At 46.8% G+C, this 24146-nt stretch overlaps 1 protein-coding gene across 3 annotated transcripts in view; it reads left to right on the top strand.

The window, feature by feature from the left end:
- Positions 1-24146, top strand: part of STAT1 (signal transducer and activator of transcription 1) — a 786410-nt gene that overhangs the window by 290666 nt on the left and 471598 nt on the right. For all 3 annotated transcript variants that reach the window (XM_078680398.1, XM_078680397.1, XM_078680399.1), the window contains exons 12-13: positions 14087-14116; positions 14203-14296. In XM_078680398.1, coding sequence (XP_078536524.1) covers positions 14087-14116; positions 14203-14296 — 124 coding nt within the window. The remainder of the gene's footprint in view (positions 1-14086; positions 14117-14202; positions 14297-24146) is intronic.

The following is a 24146-nucleotide window of genomic DNA, read 5'->3' as shown; positions in this document are numbered from 1 at the left end:
GAGCACGATTGACGAAATGGTTGACACACGGGATCCGTGCTCAAACAGTGATCTCGTTGTGATCACTACGCAACAAGTGGGAAGGGGATGAGGCCGCAAATTCACAGACAAGGAATGGGACATCATACTGGGCTACCCAAAAAAAGTGTCTTGTAACCCTAAATTTAAATGTATCCAATTGATGTTACTACACAGGGCTTATCTGACCCCGCGTAGACTGTGCGCTATGTTTCCAAACACGAGTGACACATGCCTGCGCTGCTACGCATCCAACGCGGGACTGGTACACATGGTGTGGGACTGTCCAAGACTGGGGCACTACTGGACGACAGTATACAAGATAGTGAAGGATATTGCCCCAGTGCGCAAACCGACATGTTGGAATATTGTATACTGGGACTAGGAGCCTGAGGGAAGAAAGGTAGTCCTATTTATAGGTTTGCTAATCTTGCGCTCCTGTTGGCTAAAAGGACCATTACCACTCGGTGGAAAGCTTCTAGGGCTCCATCTCTACAGGATTGGCATGCGGAAATGGTAAGGTGGGGTAAGGCGGAAGGGGCCAAACTACAACGAGAGGAATATAGAGGCCTACGTAGAACACCGATATCGTTGAGCTGGAATGCGATGATGGAGGAATATGCAGTGATAGATATATTATCCTACTGAGGGATTATGTTAACACCTGTTGAGGCCTCGGACCACAGATAAAGGTCGCGCAGGCTCCTTGCAGTACTGGGGGGGTGGGTCTCTTCTTTATTGCAGCAGGAATGCAAGGTACACATGGGACTGAATGTGGAGTTAGGGTGCACGCAGGATCAAGAATTGGGCAGGTGATTGTGCTGCTACAGGATATTGCTGGCCGAGCTTGCGGGGAGGGGGAGGGGGTGGGTAAGTTTTGTAAGAGTGATATAGTTATAATAGGAAATGATAGATTTGATAGGCCAAATATGTTACACTGAAATTTTCTGATGCTGGCGAATGTGTTGTAAATCTACGCAATGTTTTACAGTCACGGATTCATTCCACTTTTTTAAGACTTTTTTGCTATGATATTTAAGTACTCTCCTAGATCCTCAGAATTGCAACTGTGTACTTTTCTGGCTTTAATGTAACCATATATACCAGTACAAAGCACAAGAAAGTTAACATCTTGCATTTCAATGTCTGGATACCTGCTATAAAAAGTCAATAAAAATACATTTAAAAAAAAAAAATCACAAATCATCCGGATAGGAAAGCTGATACAGTAAGCTATGGGCTTCCTTCCATTCCGAATATCAGCCAACACTTTACACAGCTATGGTGGGTTTTAGAAAATATTGTACCTTCCATAGTCCTATTGCAATTCAACATTAATAAGAACAACTTATCCAACTTTCTATTCCCCAAGTCCTTCAAAGGAACCAAAATAGCCCTGGATTGTCTAGTTAGAACATAGGCTCAAGGTAAATCATATGGTATCTTTTTTTTTTTTGCTCCTCACTTAGCTTATTTATTATCTGTGATGGCCTTACTTTGTTGCGTGGTTTATTGGATTCTCCTGTGCTACTGTGCTTTGGGGCTTCATGTTATTATTGGGTATTTAGGTTCATGTGGTTGATGGAGTGCGCGTGACCACTAGCTCAATTTTACCATACTCACCTGGGCCCAAAAAACATTCACACTTCAAACTAACAGTCCTACTTTCTCTACTTACAGTTATCAGTGCTTGAGTCCTTTTAGGACTTATACCAGTATACCATGACTTACCAATCCTTGTCACCTTAGCTATAAGTCCCAGGGATCGAAAAAAGAGCTAGAATAAATACGCAGTTTTAAACAATTTTACCTTTCCTGTAATAACCACAGACTCGGGAGAAGTTTTAAAAGCTTTATCTATGCAAGTTTTAAGTGAGTCTTTATCCAAATTACAGAGATCATGAATTTCATAAGTAAGAATATGAATAATAGAATATAAAGTTTGCAAGAAATCACAGTAACACCTTTAGACATTGGTACCTGGGAAGGGTGAGAAAGGGAAATAGCACAAGGACATACTACCTAGAATGGTGCAAGGACCAATCCTGGCCACGGGCTGGGGCAAATAAGGACCAGGCTCCCGACTAATCAGGTGCCTTGACTGGGTAATCAATAATTTCCCACAAACCCCTCGATTCTACTGACAGAGTGCTTCGCCAGCACCTCTGCTCTCGATCTCCTATAGCATGCGTTGGGTCAGTGACAGGTCAGCTACTCGGACAAGTTAGAACATTTCTCTAACTAAACCTACCTTAGTTATTCCATTTCCAGGGCAATGTACCACCCCTAAATGTTGCAAATCTATGTGTTCCCCTTCAGTGATTGGTCAGAAAGATGAGGAGAGGTCATCACACCATACTAAGATGAGGTCATTTCAATTGACTTGAATTGATCAAGTTTCCGCCCATAATTTATTTTCTCACAATTTTATTTCACCCACCAATATTATTTCATTTTAACATACAATGTTGTACAAATTTGCAAGTTGTCTTCCTTTCCCCAGGTCATGGGGTGAGGTTCCCAGGCGCATCGCGGGCAAGACAGTCCTTGGCACGGTTTCAATGCCACAGCTCGAGGTCTTTCAGTTCTCCCAGCACATGCGCGGTGCATATTCAAAAGGGCGTTTCAAAGTCACCCCTCAGGCCCAAATACGAGCTAGTAACAAAGTCAAAGAAAGACACATTAGAATACAAAAATAAATGAATGAACTGTATACCACTTATCTCTACTCTAACCCCATTACTTTATTTTAACTTTTGCTTTAATAGTTAAGCAGAACGAACAAGTTTAGTACAAACAGCAGCATAAGCATTAGCATGTGAAGTTTGAAGCAGCCATTTCTGACATTAGTGCGCAGAAGCAAGAAGTTCCCACCAAAAAAGCAAAGAACGTCATACCACGTAGATGTGGCAGACACATGCGCAGTAAAGTTCCCGCGTTTACGGCGGCCATTTTAGGACACTCGGGTTACTGTTAGTAAAAGCACATAGACAAGCTTCCCCAGCTTGCTAAATATGTTGTGTAATGCAAATGTTAATAGACAAAACTTGTTGATTAATTAATTACAAGTTATTTAGAGAAGGGTTGAATACAAGCAAGTTTCTGTACGTGTGAAACCTTGCTCCATCATGGTGTAGCCAAGGCGGTGTCTGGCTTAGCAGAGATAAGTTCCAAATGAGCTTGTTGCTAGGGCAGCCATATGGGCTACATACCCCACATGCTTTCTGTGAGTGTCATCATTTGGATGCCCATTGTATAGCGGATTTTCACTTTGGACAAGGGATGCAGAGGAACCTAACGGAATGAAATGTGTAGGGGTTTGTAGTAGGCAATAACTGGTATATAATTCTAAGGAAATAAGAGTCTGAACAAGTCACTTACCACTATAACTTCTATACACTTAGCACATGACCTTTCCTTTTTCTCAAATCCAGCTCTTTGTTCCCTCTTTTTCAAACCTACTTATACGTATCAATATGATAAATAGAGAGGAAATGAACAGAAAAGGTTATTTGAGTTTGGGCTGGTTAGTATCAGATCAGTAGACAAGGCTGCAGACTCCCTTTGTTTACGGCCTCGGCAGGTGCTCCCATTTCTTCATAGGCAAGGGTGCTAGTGTTTGAAAGTAGGTTTGTTGAGGATTTAAGAGTACATAATTTGCTACAATGAGTAATCTGTCCTTAATATACAGAAAATACTCCTGCATAATGGTTCAAAGGTGGCAAGACTATCCAAAAGACCACATTGCTTCAAAATTTTGGTCTGTGATTTAGCAGACATATGCTGGCTAGTACTCAAAGCAGTCAGGTCTGAGCCCCTCACTTCTGAAGTTGATCTGTGAGATTCATATACCACTGTCTATTAATGGAAATCTGATAAATGTGTTTTGTAACCAGTAGGGCCTTCCTTCCTACTAAAGGCTGTGTTTTTGTGGTGAACTTGAAAGTGCAGGTAGGGTAACATATAAGAAGAAACTTTAAATGAAACCGATTTGGAAATTTTCAGTTAACATTTTTGACTCTAGATATCTTAACATGTGTAGGCTAATAAAAATAACAGAAGAGATGTAGTTTGAAAGAAACATTTCAGTGACATGCAGCTACCATGGCTGGTCATGATTTTATGGTTAAGATGGTTTAAAAAGGACTTAAGGACAAACAAGTTCACCATTCTTCCGATTGATTTAATATCAGCAGTGTATTAGTGGTGATCCAAAGGAAGACAAAACACCTGTTTGATCCTTAGTCAGTATATTTTTTTGAAGTTTGATTGCAGGCTTAACTTGATAGACCTACATGCCACAATTAGAACAATCCCAATTTCAACCGTTGGTACAGTAATTTTTTAAGTGAAAATTTAGTTAGTGTAAATCCCCTTCATTTCTCATCCTTCATAGATTTATAAATACTGCTTTTGGTTGCAAGGGACACTCCTATCAGTGAGACTATGCCAATTACGATCTTTTGCTACTAACAAAAACTCTTACTGCAACACTTATGACACCCTCTTCCCCTAATCAACTGCCCTGTAGTTTAAACAATTCCCTGTTTAATCCATTTTGGTTTTTCTTTTCTATGACATTTGCCACATTTCTAATATCCTTTAAAAATACTAACCATCCATATTACTCCCTGATGCAGAGGATGCAATTCTAGCTACATAAAAGGAATCTTATACAATTGCCTATTTCATCCAGAAGACATAGTGGTTGCTGGGGTTTATAGTGGGCTGCGCAGATTCTTTATTTTGATTTTTATAACTAGTGATCAGACATAATTTGTTTAGAGATGAGATGTTGAGTGGTTTCTTCATCAGTAATTCCTGCTGTTCAGCTTGACGCATTATGTATGATATTTTGTTTCCTTACCTTCTCAAAAATTATTTTGCAAGTGTGTTTAACAAGAGCTGATATGTTTAGATTCATACTAATTTGTTCTGGGATATTGTAATATTTCGGAAACATCCTTTAAGCAAATTTTAGACGTGTTGATTCGTAGTTCCAAGGCACCGACTATGCTTATTGTGTGGATCTTTGTCCCACACCAACATTCTGCCAGTCAATATTCACTCAAAAAATTGATTTAGTATTAGTATTGAGATTTAACCAAAGTATGCATCTACTCCTCATGATTTGTTTGGCAAATCATATGTCACTCGAGCATTCTTTACGTTAATGATCAAAATTATTTTACACTTTCTTTAGTAAGTGAAATCTCAGAGATGCATTGGATTGAAATCAAATTTGAATATCCTAACCGGACACACATCCATAAACACTGATCCAGAAAAGTAATTTTGATTTCCTTTTTCTAGAAAATGCCAAAAATATAAATGTTGGGTTCTGCGATGGTCCTCATATACAGTATAAGTGCTTCTTTTAGCCTGGCATGTATGTGAAATCAATTGACATTGAAGTGAAATTCGTCCTTCATTTACTTTAATTGGCAAGTGTTGTTGGAATAGAGCTCACGTGGATCAGATGGTTGTATTATGTGAAGTAAGATATGTACGAGGCATATGAGCTGCAGATTGTACACTTAGCATTAGATCGCCACCTGGTGTTGGGCTCGGATGATTGCAGGTTGTTGTTGTCTTGGAAGAAGTCTCTGTAGTCACGAGATAAGTGACTCCTTCCTTGGACAATACTGCGCATAGGCATCGGCTCCATCCTTAGATTGTTTTTTTCCGCCACTGGGTTCGGATGAAAGTTTCTCCGCTCCGGCTAGAAAAAATTTTTTCAAGCACCTCGAAGCGCAAAACTTCCTCAAACTAGTGAAAACTACCTTCAACATCGACTACAAGAGTTTTCGACACCATCAGTTCGATTCCGATCATCGACGCAGGCCGTTGGGCCTATCGACGCCGTGCGGCCTACACCTCATGGAAAGAACTCCGTTCAAAAGATGCCCGGTATGTCGAGCAAAGTTTCCACATAGTGATCACCACAAGGTCTGCAACCTCTGTCTATCGCCAGAACGCGACGAATCAACCTGCACAGCCTGTGCATCCTTCCGATCAAAGAAAACCATCCGGGATCGGAGGGCCCGTTGACACGAAATGAGGAGATCAGCCCCGGAACCGGAGGATATCTTCGATGAAGAGGTTCCGCTTGTTCCCGAAGAAGATTCACCAGCGCTCCAGATCGTATCAGAGGCAGACGACTCAGATGACTGTATTCCATCGGGTCAGCGCGTGAGTACTACTGCCCCTGCACCACATACAGTTCCCAAACCGAAGGCAAAGGTCAGCACTCCGCCCGCTGGGCCCAGTCGAGACCGAACACCCGCTTCGAAAGCCCCGCCTTCGAGCTTGGCTCCGAAGAAAACAACTAAGCCTTCTAGTGCCTCGGCACCAAGCAAACCGCACGTGCCGATTCCACCTCTTCCATCGGCACCAAAACCCAAAGCTAGCTCGTCACCAAAACCAAAGGATGGCTCGGCACCGACACAGAAAGACCTCTCGGCCACTCCTAAACATAAAAGTGTGAAACCACCGTCCGACGCCTCGAAGCCGAAGACACCGGCTCCCACACCGAAAACACCTTCTTCAGTTCCGAAGCCCACAAGGCCTGATTCCGATGTGCCCGATCCCTCGGACCGGCCTACCAAGCCAAAAACAACACCTTTGGCACCAAAAACTATGCCAAATGATGTTTTACACCTCCCAAGGCTAAACACACAAAACAACCTCTAATGGAACCAAAAAAATGGACGCCCAAGAAGGTTGTACATGAGGAGGAACAACCGTCGACTCCAAAGGAGAAAATGGCTCTGAAAATACAGAAGGATGCTTCCAAGCCAACTAAAACCAGCTTTGGCTCCAAAGCCAAGATCCTCAGAGCCAAGACCTACGCCAAAGGACTCTGCCACAACTCCTAAGAATAAAGATAAAGAAAAACAACACCCATGCTCGGAACCGAAAAAATCGGCACCGAAAGCGGTTCCTGATAAATAGCAGCTTTTCCCCCCTGATCCTAGACAGAAAAAGATCTATATAGATCCAAACACAGGACATGTTTCTTGGAGAAGTGTGGCTCACTGGTTAGAGGCGGCAGACCTGTAAGCAGAGAATGGCCCGGGACCAGGGTTCAATTCCCGACGCGGCAGGGTCTTGGACCAGGGTCAATGGACTCGATAATTCTCGCCTCAGTGCCTACTCTAACCAGGGAACACACTCGGTAACTCTGGGCATTAAGCTTGCCTCATCTCTACAACGGCCCCCCACAGACGCCGGGGATGCCTGGTTTCACCCTGGAGATACCCAGAAAGGGACCATCTCACAGGGAAAACCAGGACGGGTTCCCCAGCGGTCTACAGCGCCAGGACACTCGGGTAGAGTAACAGTGCGCTTTACAAGTATCCCACATTTACATGTTTCTACTTTGCCAGAAAGAAAGAGGAAGTTAGGTGCAGTACCTCCACCTCCAGTACCTGTGAAGAAGAAGGACTTTGCCACATCGCCTATGCACCCTTCTTCTCCTATACCTCCCTCTATCCCACCTCCTCTTCCTTTACCTATTTCACCTCAAAATTCTCCTCCTCATTTTTCACCACCACATACACCTCCTCATAATGATGATGATGGTATTATGGGGGGAGGGGACGACCCAAATGACCCTTTTAACTATCCAAGTGATCCACCTGATTGGGAATACCCAATCCCACAGGATGTACCAGATATCCCTGATCCACATCCAAACCATCTCCTCCAGAAGATAATATTGGGTTTGAACCCTTACTCAATAGAGCTGCCATCTATCATGGTATCATAATGCACTCAAATGAGGCAGAAGAAGATTTTTTACTAGATACTTTTGAACAATCCCAAAAGTCAGTTCAAATACTACCTATGATTAAAGGGGTCATTAAGCATGCACCAGAAGTGTTTAAAGATCCTGTACATGCCAGGATCATAAACCCCAGAATAGAAAAGAAATATAGACCTGCTCCTGGATGATCCTGCCTACATTAAGGGACAGGTACCCTTAGATTCCCTAGTCGTTTCCAACACTAGAAAACGCGCAAACTCCTAAACCTCAGGTGCAGCACCACCTCCTGATATAGAATCAAAAATGATAGACGCTTCAGGCAAAAGAATAGCTACCCAAGCAAGCAATACATGGCGCAGAGCTAACACACAAGCCCTCCTCTCAAGATATGACAGGGCTCATTAGGATCATTTAGAAACACTTTTACAGCATCTACTTGACCAATATAAAGCACAAGCAAATGACCTTATCCAAGAGGGTAAGCTAATCTCCAATGCATCAATCAAGTGCGCACTTGATGCAGCAGACACTGCATCTAGAGCAATGAACTCTAGCGTCCTCCTTAGCGCCAGGCATGGCTACGCATTTCAGGCTTTAAGCAAGAAGTGCAAACTACCATCTTAAATAAGCCATTTAACCAACAGCAGCTTTTTGGGCCAGCTGTAGACACAGCACTTGAAAAAATTAAAAAGGACACTGGCACTGCCAACTCTATGGGAGCTTTGTAGTCCCCACAAACACGAGGCTCCTTTGGTCGCTCCTTTTATAGAGGAGGCTCCAAACAAGCTGGAGCAGACAATTCAGCTTCCTTTAAAACCAATACACAAACATCCTCCAATAGAGGATATTTTAGATGAGGCTATAGAGGAAACAACAACAAGGGAAGAGGTCGAGGTAATAGCAACAATCAAACCTCTCCCACCGCAAAACAGTGACTTTCTTCCACTCCCCCAACAGCATTCAACTCCTGTAGGGGGAGACTAACACAGTTCCTACATGTCTGGAATTCCATCACAACAGACAAGTGGGTAAGACAGATTATCCAGTATGGTTACTACCTAGAACTTACAGCTACCCCTCCACATATACCACCCAGACAGTGTCCAATGTCCACAGAACATCTTACGCTGCTCAAACAAAAGGTTCTCTCATTGCATTAAAAAGACGCAATAGAGATAGTTCCATTACAACATCAAGGGACAGGAGTTTACTCACTGTATTTCCTAATACCCAAGAAGGACAGGACACTGAGACCAATTCTCGACCTCAGGCCCCTCAATCTGTATATACACTCAGATCATTTTCACATGATCACTTTACAACAAGTGCTCCCATTGTTGCAACAAGGCGATTTCCTTACTACACTAGATCTCAAGAACGCCTACTTCCACATTCCCATACATCCTTCTCACAGGAAATATCTAAGGTTTGTACTAGAATGACAACACTATTAGTTCAAAGTCCTTTCATTCGGGGTCACAACTGCACCAAGAGTGTTGACAAAGTGCCTAGCACTAGTAGCGATTCAGAAAAGGGGGTGGTGATGAACAGAGTGTCTGAATTAAGCAGACCACTCTTACCCAGTCCAAAGATCAGGGCTTGATCCATCACCGTTATTTAGCTCACTGCCCCATCCCAGCTCAGAACCTGGCTATATGCAAATTAGTCTGTCCCTGGCCCAGTGCATCATGGGAACAGGGCAGACCAAACTACCAAGCCAATTCTTCACCAGAAAGGATACAAGCTTCCGGGGACCGGTTTCTGGCATTTCAGCCTCGTCGGCACGGCTTGCTTGAATCCTGATGGAGCAGTGAGCAAGGGACTCATGTCTGAGTATACCCTGCCACACCTATAGTGGCCAAAAACGATTCAGAAAAGGGGGTGGTGATGAACAGAGTGTCTGAATTAAGCAGACCACTCTTACCCAGTCCAAAGATCAGGGCTTGATCCATCACTGTTATTTAGCTCACTGCCCCATCCCAGCTCAGAACCTGGCTATATGCAAATTAGTCTGTCCCTGACCCAGTGCATCATGGGAACAGGGCAGACCAAACTACCAAGCCAATTCTTCACCAGAAAGGATACAAGCTTCCGGGGACCGGTTTCTGGCATTTCAGCCTCGTAGGCCCGGCTTGCTTGAATCCTGATGGAGCAGTGAGCAAGGGACTCATGTCTGAGTATACCCTGCCACACCTATAGTGGCCAAAAACGATTCAGAAAAGGGGGTGGTGATGAACAGAGTGTCTGAATTAAGCAGACCACTCTTACCCAGTCCAAAGATCAGGGCTTGATCCATCACCGTTATTTAGCTCACTGCCCCATCCCAGCTCAGAACCTGGCTATATGCAAATTAGTCTGTCCCTGGCCCAGTGCATCATGGGAACAGGGCAGACCAAACTACCAAGCCAATTCTTCACCAGAAAGGATACAAGCTTCCGGGGACCGGTTTCTGGCATTTCAGCCTCGTCGGCCCGGCTTGCTTGAATCCTGATGGAGCAGTGAGCAAGGGACTCATGTCTGAGTATACCCTGCCACACCTATAGTGGCCAAAAACGATTCAGAAAAGGGGGTGGTGATGAACAGAGTGGGACAGGAACAGACTAATTTGCATGTAGCCAGGTTCTGAGCTGGGATGGTGCAGTGAGCTAAAAAACGGTGATGGATCAAGCCCTGATCTTTGGACTGGGTAAGAGTGGTCTGCTTAATTCAGACACTCTGTTCATTACCACCCCCTTTTCTGAATCATTTTGTCCACCATAAGCGTGGAAGGGTATACTCAGATGTGAGTCCCTTGCTCATTGCACCATCAGGATCCAAGCAAGCCGGGCCGACGACGGCTGAAATGCCAGAAACCGGTCCCCGGAAGCTTGTTTCCTTCCCAGTATAAGAATTGGCTTGGTAGTTTGGTTTGCCCTGTTCCCATCATGCACTGGGACAGGAACAGACTAATTTGCATGTAGCCAGGTTCTGAGCTGGGATGGTGCAGTGAGCTAAAAAACGGTGATGGATCAAGCCCTGATCTTTGGACTGGGTAAGAGTGGTCTGCTTAATTCAGACACTCTGTTCATTACCACCCCCTTTTCTGAATCATTTTGTCCACCATAAGCGTGGAAGGGTATACTCTGATGTGAGTCCCTTGCTCATTGCACCATCAGGATTCAAGCAAGCCGGGCTGACGACGGCTGAAATGCCAGAAACCGGTCCCCGGAAGCTTGTTTCCTTCCCAGTATAAGAATTGGCTTGGTAGTTTGGTTTGCCCTGTTCCCATCATGCACTGGGACAGGAACAGACTAATTTGCATGTAGCCAGGTTCTGAGCTGGGATGGTGCAGTGAGCTAAAAAACGGTGATGGATCAAGCCCTGATCTTTGGACTGGGTAAGAGTGGTCTGCTTAATTCAGACACTCTGTTCATTACCACCCCCTTTTCTGAATCATTAGCACTAGTAGCAGCACATCTCAGAAGATAACACATCCATGTCTTCCCATATTTAGACGACTGGCTCATAAAAGCCAAGTCATTCAATTAGTGTGTCTAACACAAATGTCAGACAATTCAAACATTGCACAACTTAGGGTTTACAATCAACTACACCAAGTCGCATCTCCAGCCCTCTCATGTACATCAATATCTAGGGGCTACCATAAACACTTCTACAGCTCTAGCCTATCCCAGTCCAGCCAGGATACAGAGAATTCAAGCCTTAGTCACAAGGTTTCAAGACCAACACTCTCTCCCAGCCAGAGTGTTCATGCAACTCATAGGCATGATGGCCTCTTGCATTTTTATTGTACCATATGCAAGACTGCAAATGCGTCCATTACAAGAATGTCTAGCACATCAGTGGAACCAGGCTCAAGGACAACTTACAGACCTGGAGTTGGTGGCAGCCGCAAACATCGCCCTCTGCAGTGGTGGAACACCAAAAACTTGTCCAGAGGGTGGCCGTTCCTCAAACCTGTTCCACAGATAGTACTTACAACAGACACATCTGTGACAGGATGGGTAGTCCATCTCATACACCATACAATTCAGGGAGATGGACCACTCAACAAAAAATGCTCCACATCAATCACCCATAGCTGCTAGCAATATTCATAGCACTCAAATCCTTCCAAGTACATGTACAAAACAAAGCTGTCCTCATCCGGTCGGACAACATGACAGCCATGTACTACATACAAAAACAAGGAGGCACACATTCTCTGCAACTGTCCCAGCTTGCACAGTACATTTGGAGATGGGCCATTCCACAAAAAATATATCTATTAGCCGAACACCTACCAGGAGTTCACAATCAGATTGCAGATATGTTAAGTTGACCGTCACAACAGATTCGCGAATGGGAGCTACGTCCGCAAGTTCTTCTATCATCTTTCACAAGTGGGGTCATCCAGACATAGATCTGTTCGCCACACACAAAAATGCAAAATGCCCAACCTTCGCCGCCAGGTTTCCACACCCGCTGTCCAAAGGTAATGCGATATGGATCAACTGGTCAGGCAGATTTGCGTACGCTTTTCTGCCACTCCCACTAATATCACTTGTAGTGCGCAAGCTAGGACAACAGTCTCTCACACTGATCTTAGTAGCTCCCACATGGGCATGCCAACAACCATGGTTCACAACGCTGCTAGAACTATCTCTAGTTCCACACCAAAGACTGTGTCTGACCCCAGCCATGCTAACGCAGAACCATGGAGACATCAGACATCCAGATCCAAGTCAACTGAATCTGGCTAGCTGGCTCCTGAAGTCTTAGAGTTTGATTACCTTAACCTGCCAGCAGACTGTATGAATATCATTAAGGAAGCCAGGAGACCTACTACTAGAGCTTGCTATGCTGCAAAATGGAAAAGATTAGCCATTTACTGCACCAACAATCAATTTGATCCCGTGGATGCTTTCATCCAGAATATCATCTGCTATCTTCTACACTTACAAAGATGTAATCTAGCATATTCATCTATATGTCTACATCTTACAGTAATTGCTGCGTACATACAAAATAGACAACATCTGTCATTATTTAGAGTGCCTGCAATTAAAGCATTTATGGAAGGATTAAAAAGAATCATTCTTCCTACGTCACCACCCTCTACAGTGTGGAACCTAAACATTGTTCTTACCAAGCTCATGGGACCCCCTTTTGAACCTTTACACAAATGTGAACTGCAATTCCTCGCATGGAAATCAGCTTTCTTTGTTGCTATTACCTCTTAGGACAGTGAGTGAGATTCAAGCTTTCACTAAACAAGAACCATTTTTACAATTACACCGTAACAAAGTGGTCCTAAGAACAAATCCTAAATTCCTTCCTAAAGTCATTACTCCATTTCATCTAAACCAATCAGTACGGTTGCCAGTGTTTTTTTCAAAACTCAGACTATGTAGCAGAAAGAGCTCTACACACCCTAGACGTGAAAAGAGCCCTTTCTATTACATGGACAGCACCAAATCCTTTAGCAAAACAAAACAATTGTTTGTAGCTTTCTCTCCACCAAAAAAGGGCAACCCCATCTCTAAAGCTGGAATTGCAAGGTGGATTGTAAAATGCATACAAATATGCTATCAAAAAGCAAAACATACATTAACAATTCCTCCTCCATCTAGGAACCTCTATGGCTTTCTTAGAACATTCCCCTAGAAGACATCTGCAAGGCAGCAATATGGTCTACAAGACATACCTTTACTAAACACTATTGTGTTGATGTGCAAGCCAAGCAGCAAACTGCTGTAGGCCAAGCAGTCCTCAAATCTCTTTTTTAAAATACTGCAACTCATACAGGTGACCACCGCTAAGGGAGACACTGCTGTATAATCGATGCTCAGTGTGAGATCTGCAGCTCATAAGCCTCGAACGGAAAATGCTACTTACCAGAATGCATCTGTTCTTGGCATGTAGAGCTGCAGATTCTCACACTCCCACCCGCCTCCCCAGGACCTGTATCTGTTCCAGTTCTATCTTACTTAGATATACTTTCTATCTTACTTAGATATACACGCATGGACATCCTTTTTTTTTAATACTAACTCCATCATTTTCCCATCATGGCGAAAAACAATCTAAGAATGGAGTCGATGCCCATGCGCACTGTCTTCCAAGGGAGGAGTCACCTATCTCGTGACTACAAAGACTTCCTCCAAGACGACAACAACATGCAATCATCCGAGCCCAACACCAGGTGGTGATCTAATGCTCAGTGTGAGAATCTGCAGCTCTACATGCCAAGAACAGATGCATACTGGTAAGTAGCATTTTCCTTTTCTTTTCTAATAATTCTTGTGGTTTGTATTTCAGGGATGTGAATGAAAAAAACACAGTTAAAGGGTAAGTACTTTGCTTTTTTTTGTTTACCTTTCCATTTGTCTAATACTTCAACATTTAACTAATCTCCCTTTTCTGCCTGTTTATAGATTCAGAAAGTTTAATATATTGGGAACAAACACAAAAGTAATGAATATGGAAGAATCAACCAATGGAAGCTTAGCAGCAGAGTTCAGGCATTTGGTAAGGAACATACTTTGTTTAAATGGCATACATTTTGACTAGAGAGATAAAATGACAAGCATTTGCAATGCAATAGGTCTCGCAGTTGCACACATTTAAGCGATTGGCATTGTAAATGACAATGCCTTTTATTTCTTTTTAAAAACGAAAACAAAAATAAAAGGCATTGCTATTTTCAACGCAAATAGCTCAAACTCTCGTAAATGCGAGACCTATTGCATTGCAAATGCTTTTTTAAGGTCTGCAGTCGCTACCATAATGTCATTGGATGGGATCCAGGGGGTTGTTAGCAAGGGAGGAGTGGTAACCCTATCTTGTGTTGTGGTCAGCTTGGATAGTGACTGTGCTACAGAAATCAGAGCCTGTGCAGTAGCGTCCTGTGTTGGATGTGCCTGTGGAGAAGGGGTCTGGTGCCCTTGGGCAGGTGTCCCACAGGCGGGAGCGTCGGGCAACGAATCACAAGCAGTGAATTGTATGCATATGACACAGGCACTGAAAGCAGTCGGTGCGTCGGGTAGCGAATCACAAGCAGTAAATTGTATGCCTGAGACAGGTACTGAAAGCAAGCCGGTGCGTCGGGCAGAGAAGCACTAACAGTGAACTGTATGTATATGAGACAGGCACCGAAAACAGGCGGGTGTGTTGAACACGGAGTTACAACCACTGAAAGCAGGCGGGTGCGTAGGGCACAGAATTACAAGCAATGAATGAACTGTGCACATTTTGGAAAGGAACTGAAGGTGTTGATCCTGGAGATAAAAGCAGTGAACTGTGTATGTATATGAGACAGCCACTGAAAGCAGGTGGGTGCCTGGAGCACGGACTTACAAGCAGTAAACTGTGTACAGGCAATGTAAGCAGGCGGGGCGCCGGACTCAGAACAGCAGCCTAGTCACAGTCATGGCTCGTAAGCATAGTCTGTGGTGCCACCGGGCAAATTATTCCACAGTCAAGGCAGAGAGGCGGCAGAGTGCCGCGGACTGTGGTGAGGCAGGGTGTGGACCTCAGGGGTAAAGAGGCGGTCGGGGCATTTGGAACACACAAGTGTAAAGGGAGCTATGGGGTAAAGAGGCGGATGGGGCATTTTTAACACACAAGTGTAAAGGGAGCTATAAGGTAAAGAGACGGACGAAGGCATTTAGAACACCAGTGTAAAGGGAGCTATGGGGTAAAGAGGCAGACGGGGGTATTTGGAACACACAAGTGTAAAGGGAGCTATGGGGTAAAGAGGCGGACAGGGGTATTTGGAACGCACAAGTGTAAAGGGAGCTATGGGGTAAAGAGGCGGACGGGGGTATTTGGAACACCAGTGTAAAGGGAGCTATGGGGTAAAGAGGTGGACGAGGGTATTTGGAACACCAGTGTAAAGGCTCAACAGACTTGACATTCAAGAACTGACATGAGGTGGGTGTAGTGCATTTCAGCAAACCTGGACCTTGATAAAGCGGCCTCCAGTGACCCTATCCGTCACCCGCCCTTCCTTACACTCTTTTTGCCTCCCAATTCTCCCTCTCTTAGTTGTGTTTTGCCGCTTTTAGCTCCTCTATCTTCCTTCCCGTTTCACTCTTTCCACTGTCCCATTCAGCTTTCTGTTTCTCATGCCCCCTCCTTTCTGTGTCTCATTCACTCATCCTCTCTCTCTCTCACACACATCTTTCTCTTCTTATCGATATCTCTCTCAGCCCAGTCTCTTCTCCCCCGTCCCTCTCTCTTTCCATCTTTGGATCTCTCTAGTTCTCTCTTGTCGCCCTCTCTCCCTACCTCACCCTCTCTTCTCTCTCTAGCTCTCATACTTTCGTTCTTCCAGACACTGTCTTTCTTCCCCTTCCTCTCTCGCCCTTTCTCGCGCATTCACCCTCCCTCTTTCTCTCCCGCTAACTCCTCTCTACTTTTCTCCACCTTTCACTTTCATTCGCCCAGTTTCTCTCACCCCCTACTACCCTTTACTTCTTTCCCACCTCTGACTTCTTTGCTCACTCCCCCTCTCTTTCACCCCTTCTTTCTCGTCTCACCTGCCCCATACCCTCAGGTTTCATTCTTGCTCCCCCTCTTTACCTTTGCGCTCCACCTTTCACCTTTATCCTCCCATTTTCTTTCACCCCTACCCTTTCCTTCTAAACCCAGCCACTCTCCCTTTCTTTTACCCCTTTCTTCTCCCCCCACATGTGCCTCCACCCCCTCTTTCTCTCTCCCTCCTGTCTGTGGTCCTCCGTGCAGGAAGCCGATGGTAACTGCTGCTCGCATCCTCCGGAGAGAAACCCCGGGGTCTCGCAGAACTAGAGCAAGAAAAAAGAAATAAACCAGCTCTAGAAATTAGCCGGAGGAGGGGGGGGGGGCTTCTCCCCAAATGAAGGGCAGAAACCATCAGCACGTGAGGGGGCCTGGCTGCCCCCTGCCTCCGTGCCCTGTTTGTACGTCTGAGGTGCTGTGGGGTCTCTGCCTCTTATGCACTTTGAAACACAAATCCACCGGCTCCCAGAGGTTCATCCTTCCTCACACAGGTCAGCGAACAATCACCCTTTCTATTCTTTCCCATATCGACCCTCGGCTCCAGGGGAGAGGGTGGGGGCTCGCCCCAGTCACCGGGAGGGTCTCCAGCGGGAAGCCAGACGCGGGAGGGGCACTTCAAAGCCCGTCGCAGTGAGCTGCTAATGCCCCATTAAGCCCGGAATGTTTTTCTTTCTTGCTTCTGTGTCCTTCCCGCCCGCCCCAATAAACAACGTAAGTCAGACCCCCCCAGGATATAGGCGGCTTTTGTAAAAATGCCGCGATTTCTACAAAAAGTGCAGATTTCGCGGGCACTTTTGTAAAAATCGCGGCATTTTTACTAAAGTGCCGATTTCGCGGCAAATCGCGAAATCGCGATATCCTGGAGGGTCTGCTCAGGGAGACTGGCTATGTGCTATAGACCTACAGGATGCGTACTTCCATGTGCCCATTGCACACAAACACAGGAAGTTCCTGCGATTCCAAGTCGGCGCCAATCATTATCAGTACACAGTACTGCCATTCGGGCTGAAGTCTGCGCACAGAACATTCTCGAAGTGCATGGCAGTGGTAGCTGCACACCTAAGGAAGAACAAGGTGTTTGTCTACCCGTACCTGGACGATTGGTTGATCAAGGCCTCCTCCTTTTCGGAAGCTCAAGTGCACTTCCAGAAGACGTGCGTTCTCCTGAACAAGCTGGGGTTACACGTCAACATGTCCAAGTCTGTCCCGACGCCGGTCCAGGGCATACAGTACTTGGGAGCCTCCATCAATACGCTGTCAGCAAGCGTGTCTCCTTCAGAGGAGCGACGGTTATCACTCCTTCGGAAGGCTCAGGCTCTTATGACCGCTCCATCTACAACAGTGAGGACGGTGTCTTCTCTACTGGGGTCGATGGCCTCTTGTATCTTCCTCACGCGACACACACGGCTGCACATGAGACCATTGCAGGAGTGCGCGGAGGATCAGTGGGATCAGAGGAAGGGGTCTTGGGACGACAAGATACGACTGTCTCTGCATGCTCTTCAGTCTCTGAAGTGGTGGTGTTCAGCGGAGAACCTCCTCAGAGGGGTTCCCTTTCACAAGGACATTCCCACACAGACTATTGTGACGGATGCGTCTCTCCACGGCTGGGGGGCGCACTCCGAAGACTTACAGATTCAAGGAACGTGGTCCCCGACGGAGTCCACGTACCACATCAATTTCCTGGAACTCAGAGCTGTTCACTTGGCACTGAAGGCCTTTCATCCGTCCTTCCGGACCAACTCTCTGCTTGTACAGACGGACAATACGACCACGATGTATTACCTCAACAAGCAGGGGGGCTCGAGATCACGCACTCTGTCACAGGAGGCGCAGGCGATCTGGCTCTGGCTTCTGGCCAGAGGAATGACGATAATGGCCACCCATCTACCAGGTGTGCAGAATGTTCAGGCAGACGCACTGAGCAGACTGATTCAGGAAAACCACGAATGGGTCATAAACGACAAAGTACTAGGAGAAGTCTTTGTAGGTGCGGGACTCCAGACGTAGATCTGTTCGCCACCGCCGAAAACAGCAAATGCCGAGACTTCGCCTTCAGGTACTACCAGCAGGGGACGCTGGGGAATGCGTTATGGATCAACTGGTCGAACAGCTTTCTGTACGCTTTTCTACCCATTCCCCTGATTCCGGCTGTGCTCATCAAGCTGTCCCAGTCCAGGGCTCGGATGATCCTGATTGCCCCGGAATGGCCCAGGCAGTGGTGGTTCACGGACCTGCTTCACCGGTCTCTCCTTCCTCACATACGGCTGCCGTGCCGGCCGAACCTTCTCACGAAGTTCGGGGGGCAGATGGTGCACCCCAATCTCTCGTCTTTGAGTTTGGCGGCATGGCTCCTGAAATAGTGCAATATGGCCATTTGAATCTACCAGATGATTGTATGGACATACTGAAGGAGGCTAAACGACCTTCCACTCGAACTTCCAATGCGTACAAGTGGAAGCGTTTTTGTATCTAGTGCAAGTCCAAGAGCTATGACCCGACGACATGTAAGGAAGATGTCATCCTTCCTTACCTTCTACATTTGGTGCAGTCTGTCCTTAATGTCCATTCCATTAAGGTTCATCTGGCTGCATTGACTGCCTACAGGAAATGTCCTTCACAGACTTCTTTTTTCCAAATCCCTGTGATTAACGATTTTTTGGAAGGCTTGAAGAAAGTGTTCCCCCCCTGTCCGGCTTCCTTCGCCTTCATGGGAATTGAATGTTGTGCTGTCCAGATTGATGAAGGAGCCTTTTGAACCCATTCATAAGGCTTCGTTGCAGCACCTGTCCTGGAAGGCGGCGTTCCTCGTGGCGTTGTGTTGCCAAGAACCTTATACTGTATTACATGCTTCTAAGGCTGTTATGCGTACTCACCCCAAATTTCTTCCAAAGGTTATCTCGGATTTCCATGTTTACCAGACCATAACGTTACCTACGTTTTTTCAGAATCCTTCATCTCCAGCGGAAAGGTCTCTGCATTCCCTGGATGTTCGGAGGGTGTTGAAATTTTATCTGGATAAAACCAAAGATATTCGTAGGTCAGACCAATTGTTTATCAATTATGGATCAGTCAGGACCAGTCTTGCTACCTCAAAATAGTCCATCTCTAGGTGGATTGTGTCCTGTATACAATTGTGTTACCAAAAGGGTAATAAGACCTTGGGGGGTAAACCTATGGCTCATTCCACCAGGGGAAAAGCTGCCATGACTGCTTTGCTTCGTAATGTTCCAATTGCAGAAATCTGCAAGGCGGCCACTTGGAAGTCGGTCCATACCTTTGCTAAGCATTACTGTCTGGACACTGATGCCAGGGCAGATGCTCCCGTTGGGCAGGCTTTGCTGTGAAATCTGTTCGCACAGTAGTGGTGTTATCTTTTCTTCTCTCCACCGCCACTTAGGTATGGGGATGGGCTTGCCATTCTCTTCACTAGATTATGACTATACACAGAGATCCCCTACTACAGAAGGAGTAGTTTCTGTCCTGTAACTCCAGTTCTGTAGTAGGGGTATCTCTGTTATAGTCATAAGCGCCCGCCCTCCTCCCCGGTGGAGAGGGATATTCATGTAAAGGAATGCTACAGGTCTGGCGTGTTACGCCTTCAAAAAGAACTGAAAGTAAAAGGGACCTGCTGTGCATTCTGGGATACTCAGAGAGTTCTGGAAGGTTCTCTTAAAGGCACAGTATCCTGTTCTGAGCCACATAATGGCAGCCTATGGGGCTTGTCTGTCCACTCCTTCCTCTCTATCATTCCTGAGGGCTTTTACTAGTAAAAGCATGTTTTTCTGTCTGAAAAACCTGGACAGGCTGTGCTGTTTGTGGATTTTTGGTGGAATTGCTAGTTGAAGTACTGGACAGTGTAGCCTGTGGATATAGGCTGCATTATCTGTCTTTAAATTCTCTCTTAAGTGTCTGTGCAGTTCTGCATTTTTTGACAATATAAGAGATTTTTTTTGATTGCTCCGGGGTCCACGCACATGGGCGGGACTATTCACTAGATTATGACTATAACAGATACCCCTACTACAGAACTGGAGCTACAGGACAGAAACTACTCCTTCAGTCCTGGGACATGAGCTGTCAATGGGGCCGTGGGGTGCCGGGTGCAGGGGTGTCTTTTGACATCAGGAAATCTTATCCTCAGCTGGTCGCGGTTGGAGGGGTCCCTGGTTGTGAGGCTGCAGGCGTCGTCTGGTTCGTCGAGGAGGGTCTTTGGGCAATGGACTTCGGGTCCCAGTCACCGCGGGAACGTCCTCGTGGTCTTGGGTCACTCAGGCACGGGCCGGGCTTGGGGGGTGCAGAGTGTGATGGAGTCGCGGTTCCTGGCTGGCACCAGTGGTATTGCTGTTGGAGCAGAGCCACTGTTCATGGGAATCCCAGTCTTTCAGAATGTCAAGGCAGGCAGGTCCTCCGGGGTTTTCAAGGTTGCTACTCGCAGGAGTCGCCGGGATTTAGCAGGAGCAGGTTCAAGGATTGACAGGCCTATAGGGCTGGGGCCAAGTCAGTTGGTGTTGTCCTTTTGTTAGCAGCTTCACGACGGGTCTTCTTCTTCTTGATCTTCTTTCTTGTTGTCGTATCGGGATCTGAGGAAGGAAGGTTCAAGGTGCCCCTAAATACTAAATTTAGGGGTGTTACAGGAATCTGACTGTCATTGTGACGGTGGCTAGGAAACAACATGCCACCTCCACGTCTTCTACTGTACCTCCTGATAAGGAGAGCCGATGGATCGACTCGGCAGGCAGAAAGGTCTGTGGGACGACATCTACTACGATGAAGGCGGCTAGCGCTGCAGCTTTGCTAGGGCGATATAATCGTGCCCTATGGGAGTCCCTCCAGCAATTCGCTGAGTTCCTTCCCCGAGAGAAGAAAGAGGACATTCAAGAAATCCTGAAGGAGGGGATGCTGGTGTCGAACCAGCTCATCAGCGCGGCTGCTGATGCGTCTCTTCTGGCGGCCCATGGGTACTGTCATGGTGTCAACCAACGACGCCACGCTTGGCTTCGACTTACCTCGCTCAAACCGGAAGCTCAGCAGCGGGTGGCCAATCTGCCTTTCTCTGGGGAAACCCTGTTTGGCAAGCATGCCAATGACGAGATGGCCCGCATGAAGGCGGAGGCCGAGACCCTGACTGCGGTCGGGTTGGAGAAGCCCAAGGAGAAGAAGACCTACTGCCCATTCCAGAGACGGTTTGGGGCGCAGGGCAGAGGGCGTGGTCAGACTGCGGGACAGCAGCAGCAGTTCCGGAAGCCCTTCCAGAAGCGCCAGAACGGTAGAGGCGGCCAGCAGTCCGCGGCAGCGAACAAGGGCCCAGCTGGGTCTCAACCCTGAGCGGTTACTTCCCCTACATCCGTTACCCACTCCGGTGGGGGAAAGCGTTCCATTTTTTCTGGCAGAGTGGAGAAAAATTACTCAGGACAAGTGGGTGCTCCTTATTGTTTGCAATGGATACAGTCTTCGGTTCACCAGCCTGCCTCCAGCAATTCCACTGGTCAGCTCGAAGTTTCAACTGCGCAAGCTCCAGGCGGAGGCCGATATCCTGTTAAGGGAAAGGGCGATAGAAGATGTACCTCTGTCTCAAAGAGGAAGAGGTCTGTACTCCCGGTTCTTTCTGGTTCGCAAGAAGGACAAGAACGAGTTCAGGCCCATTCTGGATTTGCGACAAGCAAACAAGTGGATTCGCAGAGAGAAGTTTCGCATGCTGTCGTTGCATCAGATTTATCCTCAGGGAGACTGGCTATGTGCTATAGACCTACAGGATGCGTACTTCCATGTGCCCATTGCTCACAAACACAGGAAGTTCCTGCGATTCCAAGTCAGCGCCAATCATTATAAGTACACAGTACTGCCATTCGGGCTGAAGTCTGCGCCCAGAACATTCTCGAAGTGCATGGCAGTGGTAGCTGCACACCTAAGGAAGAACAAGGTGTTTGTCTACCCGTACCTGGACGATTGGTTGATCAAGGCCTCCTCCTTTTCGGAAGCTCAAGTGCACTTCCAGAAGACGTGCGTTCTCCTGAACAAGCTGGGGTTACACGTCAACATGTCCAAGTCTGTCCCGACGCCGGTCCAGGGCATACAGTACTTGGGAGCCTCCATCAATACGCTGTCAGGAAGCGTGTCTCCTTCAGAGGAGCGACGGTTATCACTCCATCGGAAGGCTCAGGCTCTTATGACCGCTCCATCTACAACAGTGAGGACGGTGTCTTCTCTACTGGGGTCGATGGTCTCTTGTATCTTCCTCACGCCACACACACGGCTGCACATGAGACCATTGCAGGAGTGCTTGGAGGATCAGTGGGATCAGAGGAAGGGGTCTTGGGACGACAAGATACGACTGTCTCTGCATGCTCTTCAGTCTCTGAAGTGGTGGTGTTCAGCGGAGAACCTCCTCAGAGGGGTTCCCTTTCACAAGGACATTACCACACAGACTATCGTGACGGATGCGTCTCTCCACGGCTGGGGGGCGCACTCCGGAGACTTACAGATTCAAGGAACGTGGTCCCCGACGGAGTCCCCGTACCACATAAATTTCCTGGAACTCAGAGCTGTTCACTTGGCACTGAAGGCCTTTAATCCGTCCTTCCGGACCAACTCTCTGCTTGTACAGACGGACAATACGACCACGATGTATTACCTCAACAAGCAGGGGGGCTCGAGATCACGCACTCTGTCACAGGAGGCGCAGGCGATCTGGCGCTGGCTTCTGGCCAGAGGAATGACGATAACGGCCACCCATCTACCAGGTGTGCAGAATGTTCAGGCAGACGCACTGAGCAGACTGATTCAGGAAAACCACGAATGGGTCATAAACGACAAAGTACTAGGAGAAGTCTTCGCAAGGTGGGGGACTCCAGACGTAGATCTGTTCGCCACTGCCGAAAACAGCAAATGCCGAGACTTCGCCTCCAGGTACTACCAGCAGGGGACGCTGGGGAATGCGTTATGGATCAACTGGTCGAACAGCTTTCTGTACGCTTTTCTACCCATTCCCCTGATTCCGGCTGTGCTCATCAAGCTGTCCCAGTCCAGGCCGCGGATGATCCTGATTGCCTCGGAATGGCCCAGGCAGTGGTGGTTCACGGACCTGCTTCACCGGTCTCTCCTTCCTCACATACGGCTGTCGTGCCGGCCGAACCTTCTCACGAAGTTCGGGGGGCAGATGGTGCACCCCAATCTCTCGTCTTTGAGTTTGGCGGCATGGCTCCTGAAATAGTGCAATATGGCCATTTGAATCTACCAGGTGATTGTATGGACATACTGAAGGAGGCTAAACGACCTTCCACTCGGACTTCCTATGCTTACAAGTGGAAGCGTTTTTGTATCTGGTGCAAGTCCAAGAGCTATGACCCGACGACATGTAAGGAAGATGTCATCCTTCCTTACCTTCTACATTTGGTGCAGTCTGGCCTTAATGTCCATTCCATTAAGGTTCATCTGGCTGCATTGACTGCCTACAGGAAATGTCCTTCACAGACTTCTTTTTTCCAAATCCCTGTGATTAACGATTTTTTGGAAGGCTTGAAGAAAGTGTTCCCCCCTGTCCGGCTTCCTTCGCCTTCATGGGAATTGAATGTGGTGCTGTCTAGATTGATGAAGGAGCCTTTTGAACCCATTCATAAGGCTTCGTTGCAGCACCTGTCCTGGAAGGTGGCGTTCCTCGTGGCGTTGTGTTGCCAAGAACCTTATGCTATATTTCATGGTTCTAAGGCTGTAATGCGTACTTACCCCAAATTTCTTCCAACGGTTATCTCGGATTTCCATGTTTACCAGACCATAACGTTACCTACGTTTTTTCAGAATCCTTCATCTCCAGCGGAAAGGTCTCTGCATTCCCTGGATG

Source organism: Lissotriton helveticus, chromosome 3_1 (genome assembly GCF_964261635.1).
Source record: "Lissotriton helveticus chromosome 3_1, aLisHel1.1, whole genome shotgun sequence".
NCBI classification, from domain to species: domain Eukaryota; kingdom Metazoa; phylum Chordata; class Amphibia; order Caudata; family Salamandridae; genus Lissotriton; species Lissotriton helveticus.
Note: the sequence above shows the minus strand (reverse complement) of the source record. Positions and strands in the feature narration are given on the sequence as shown.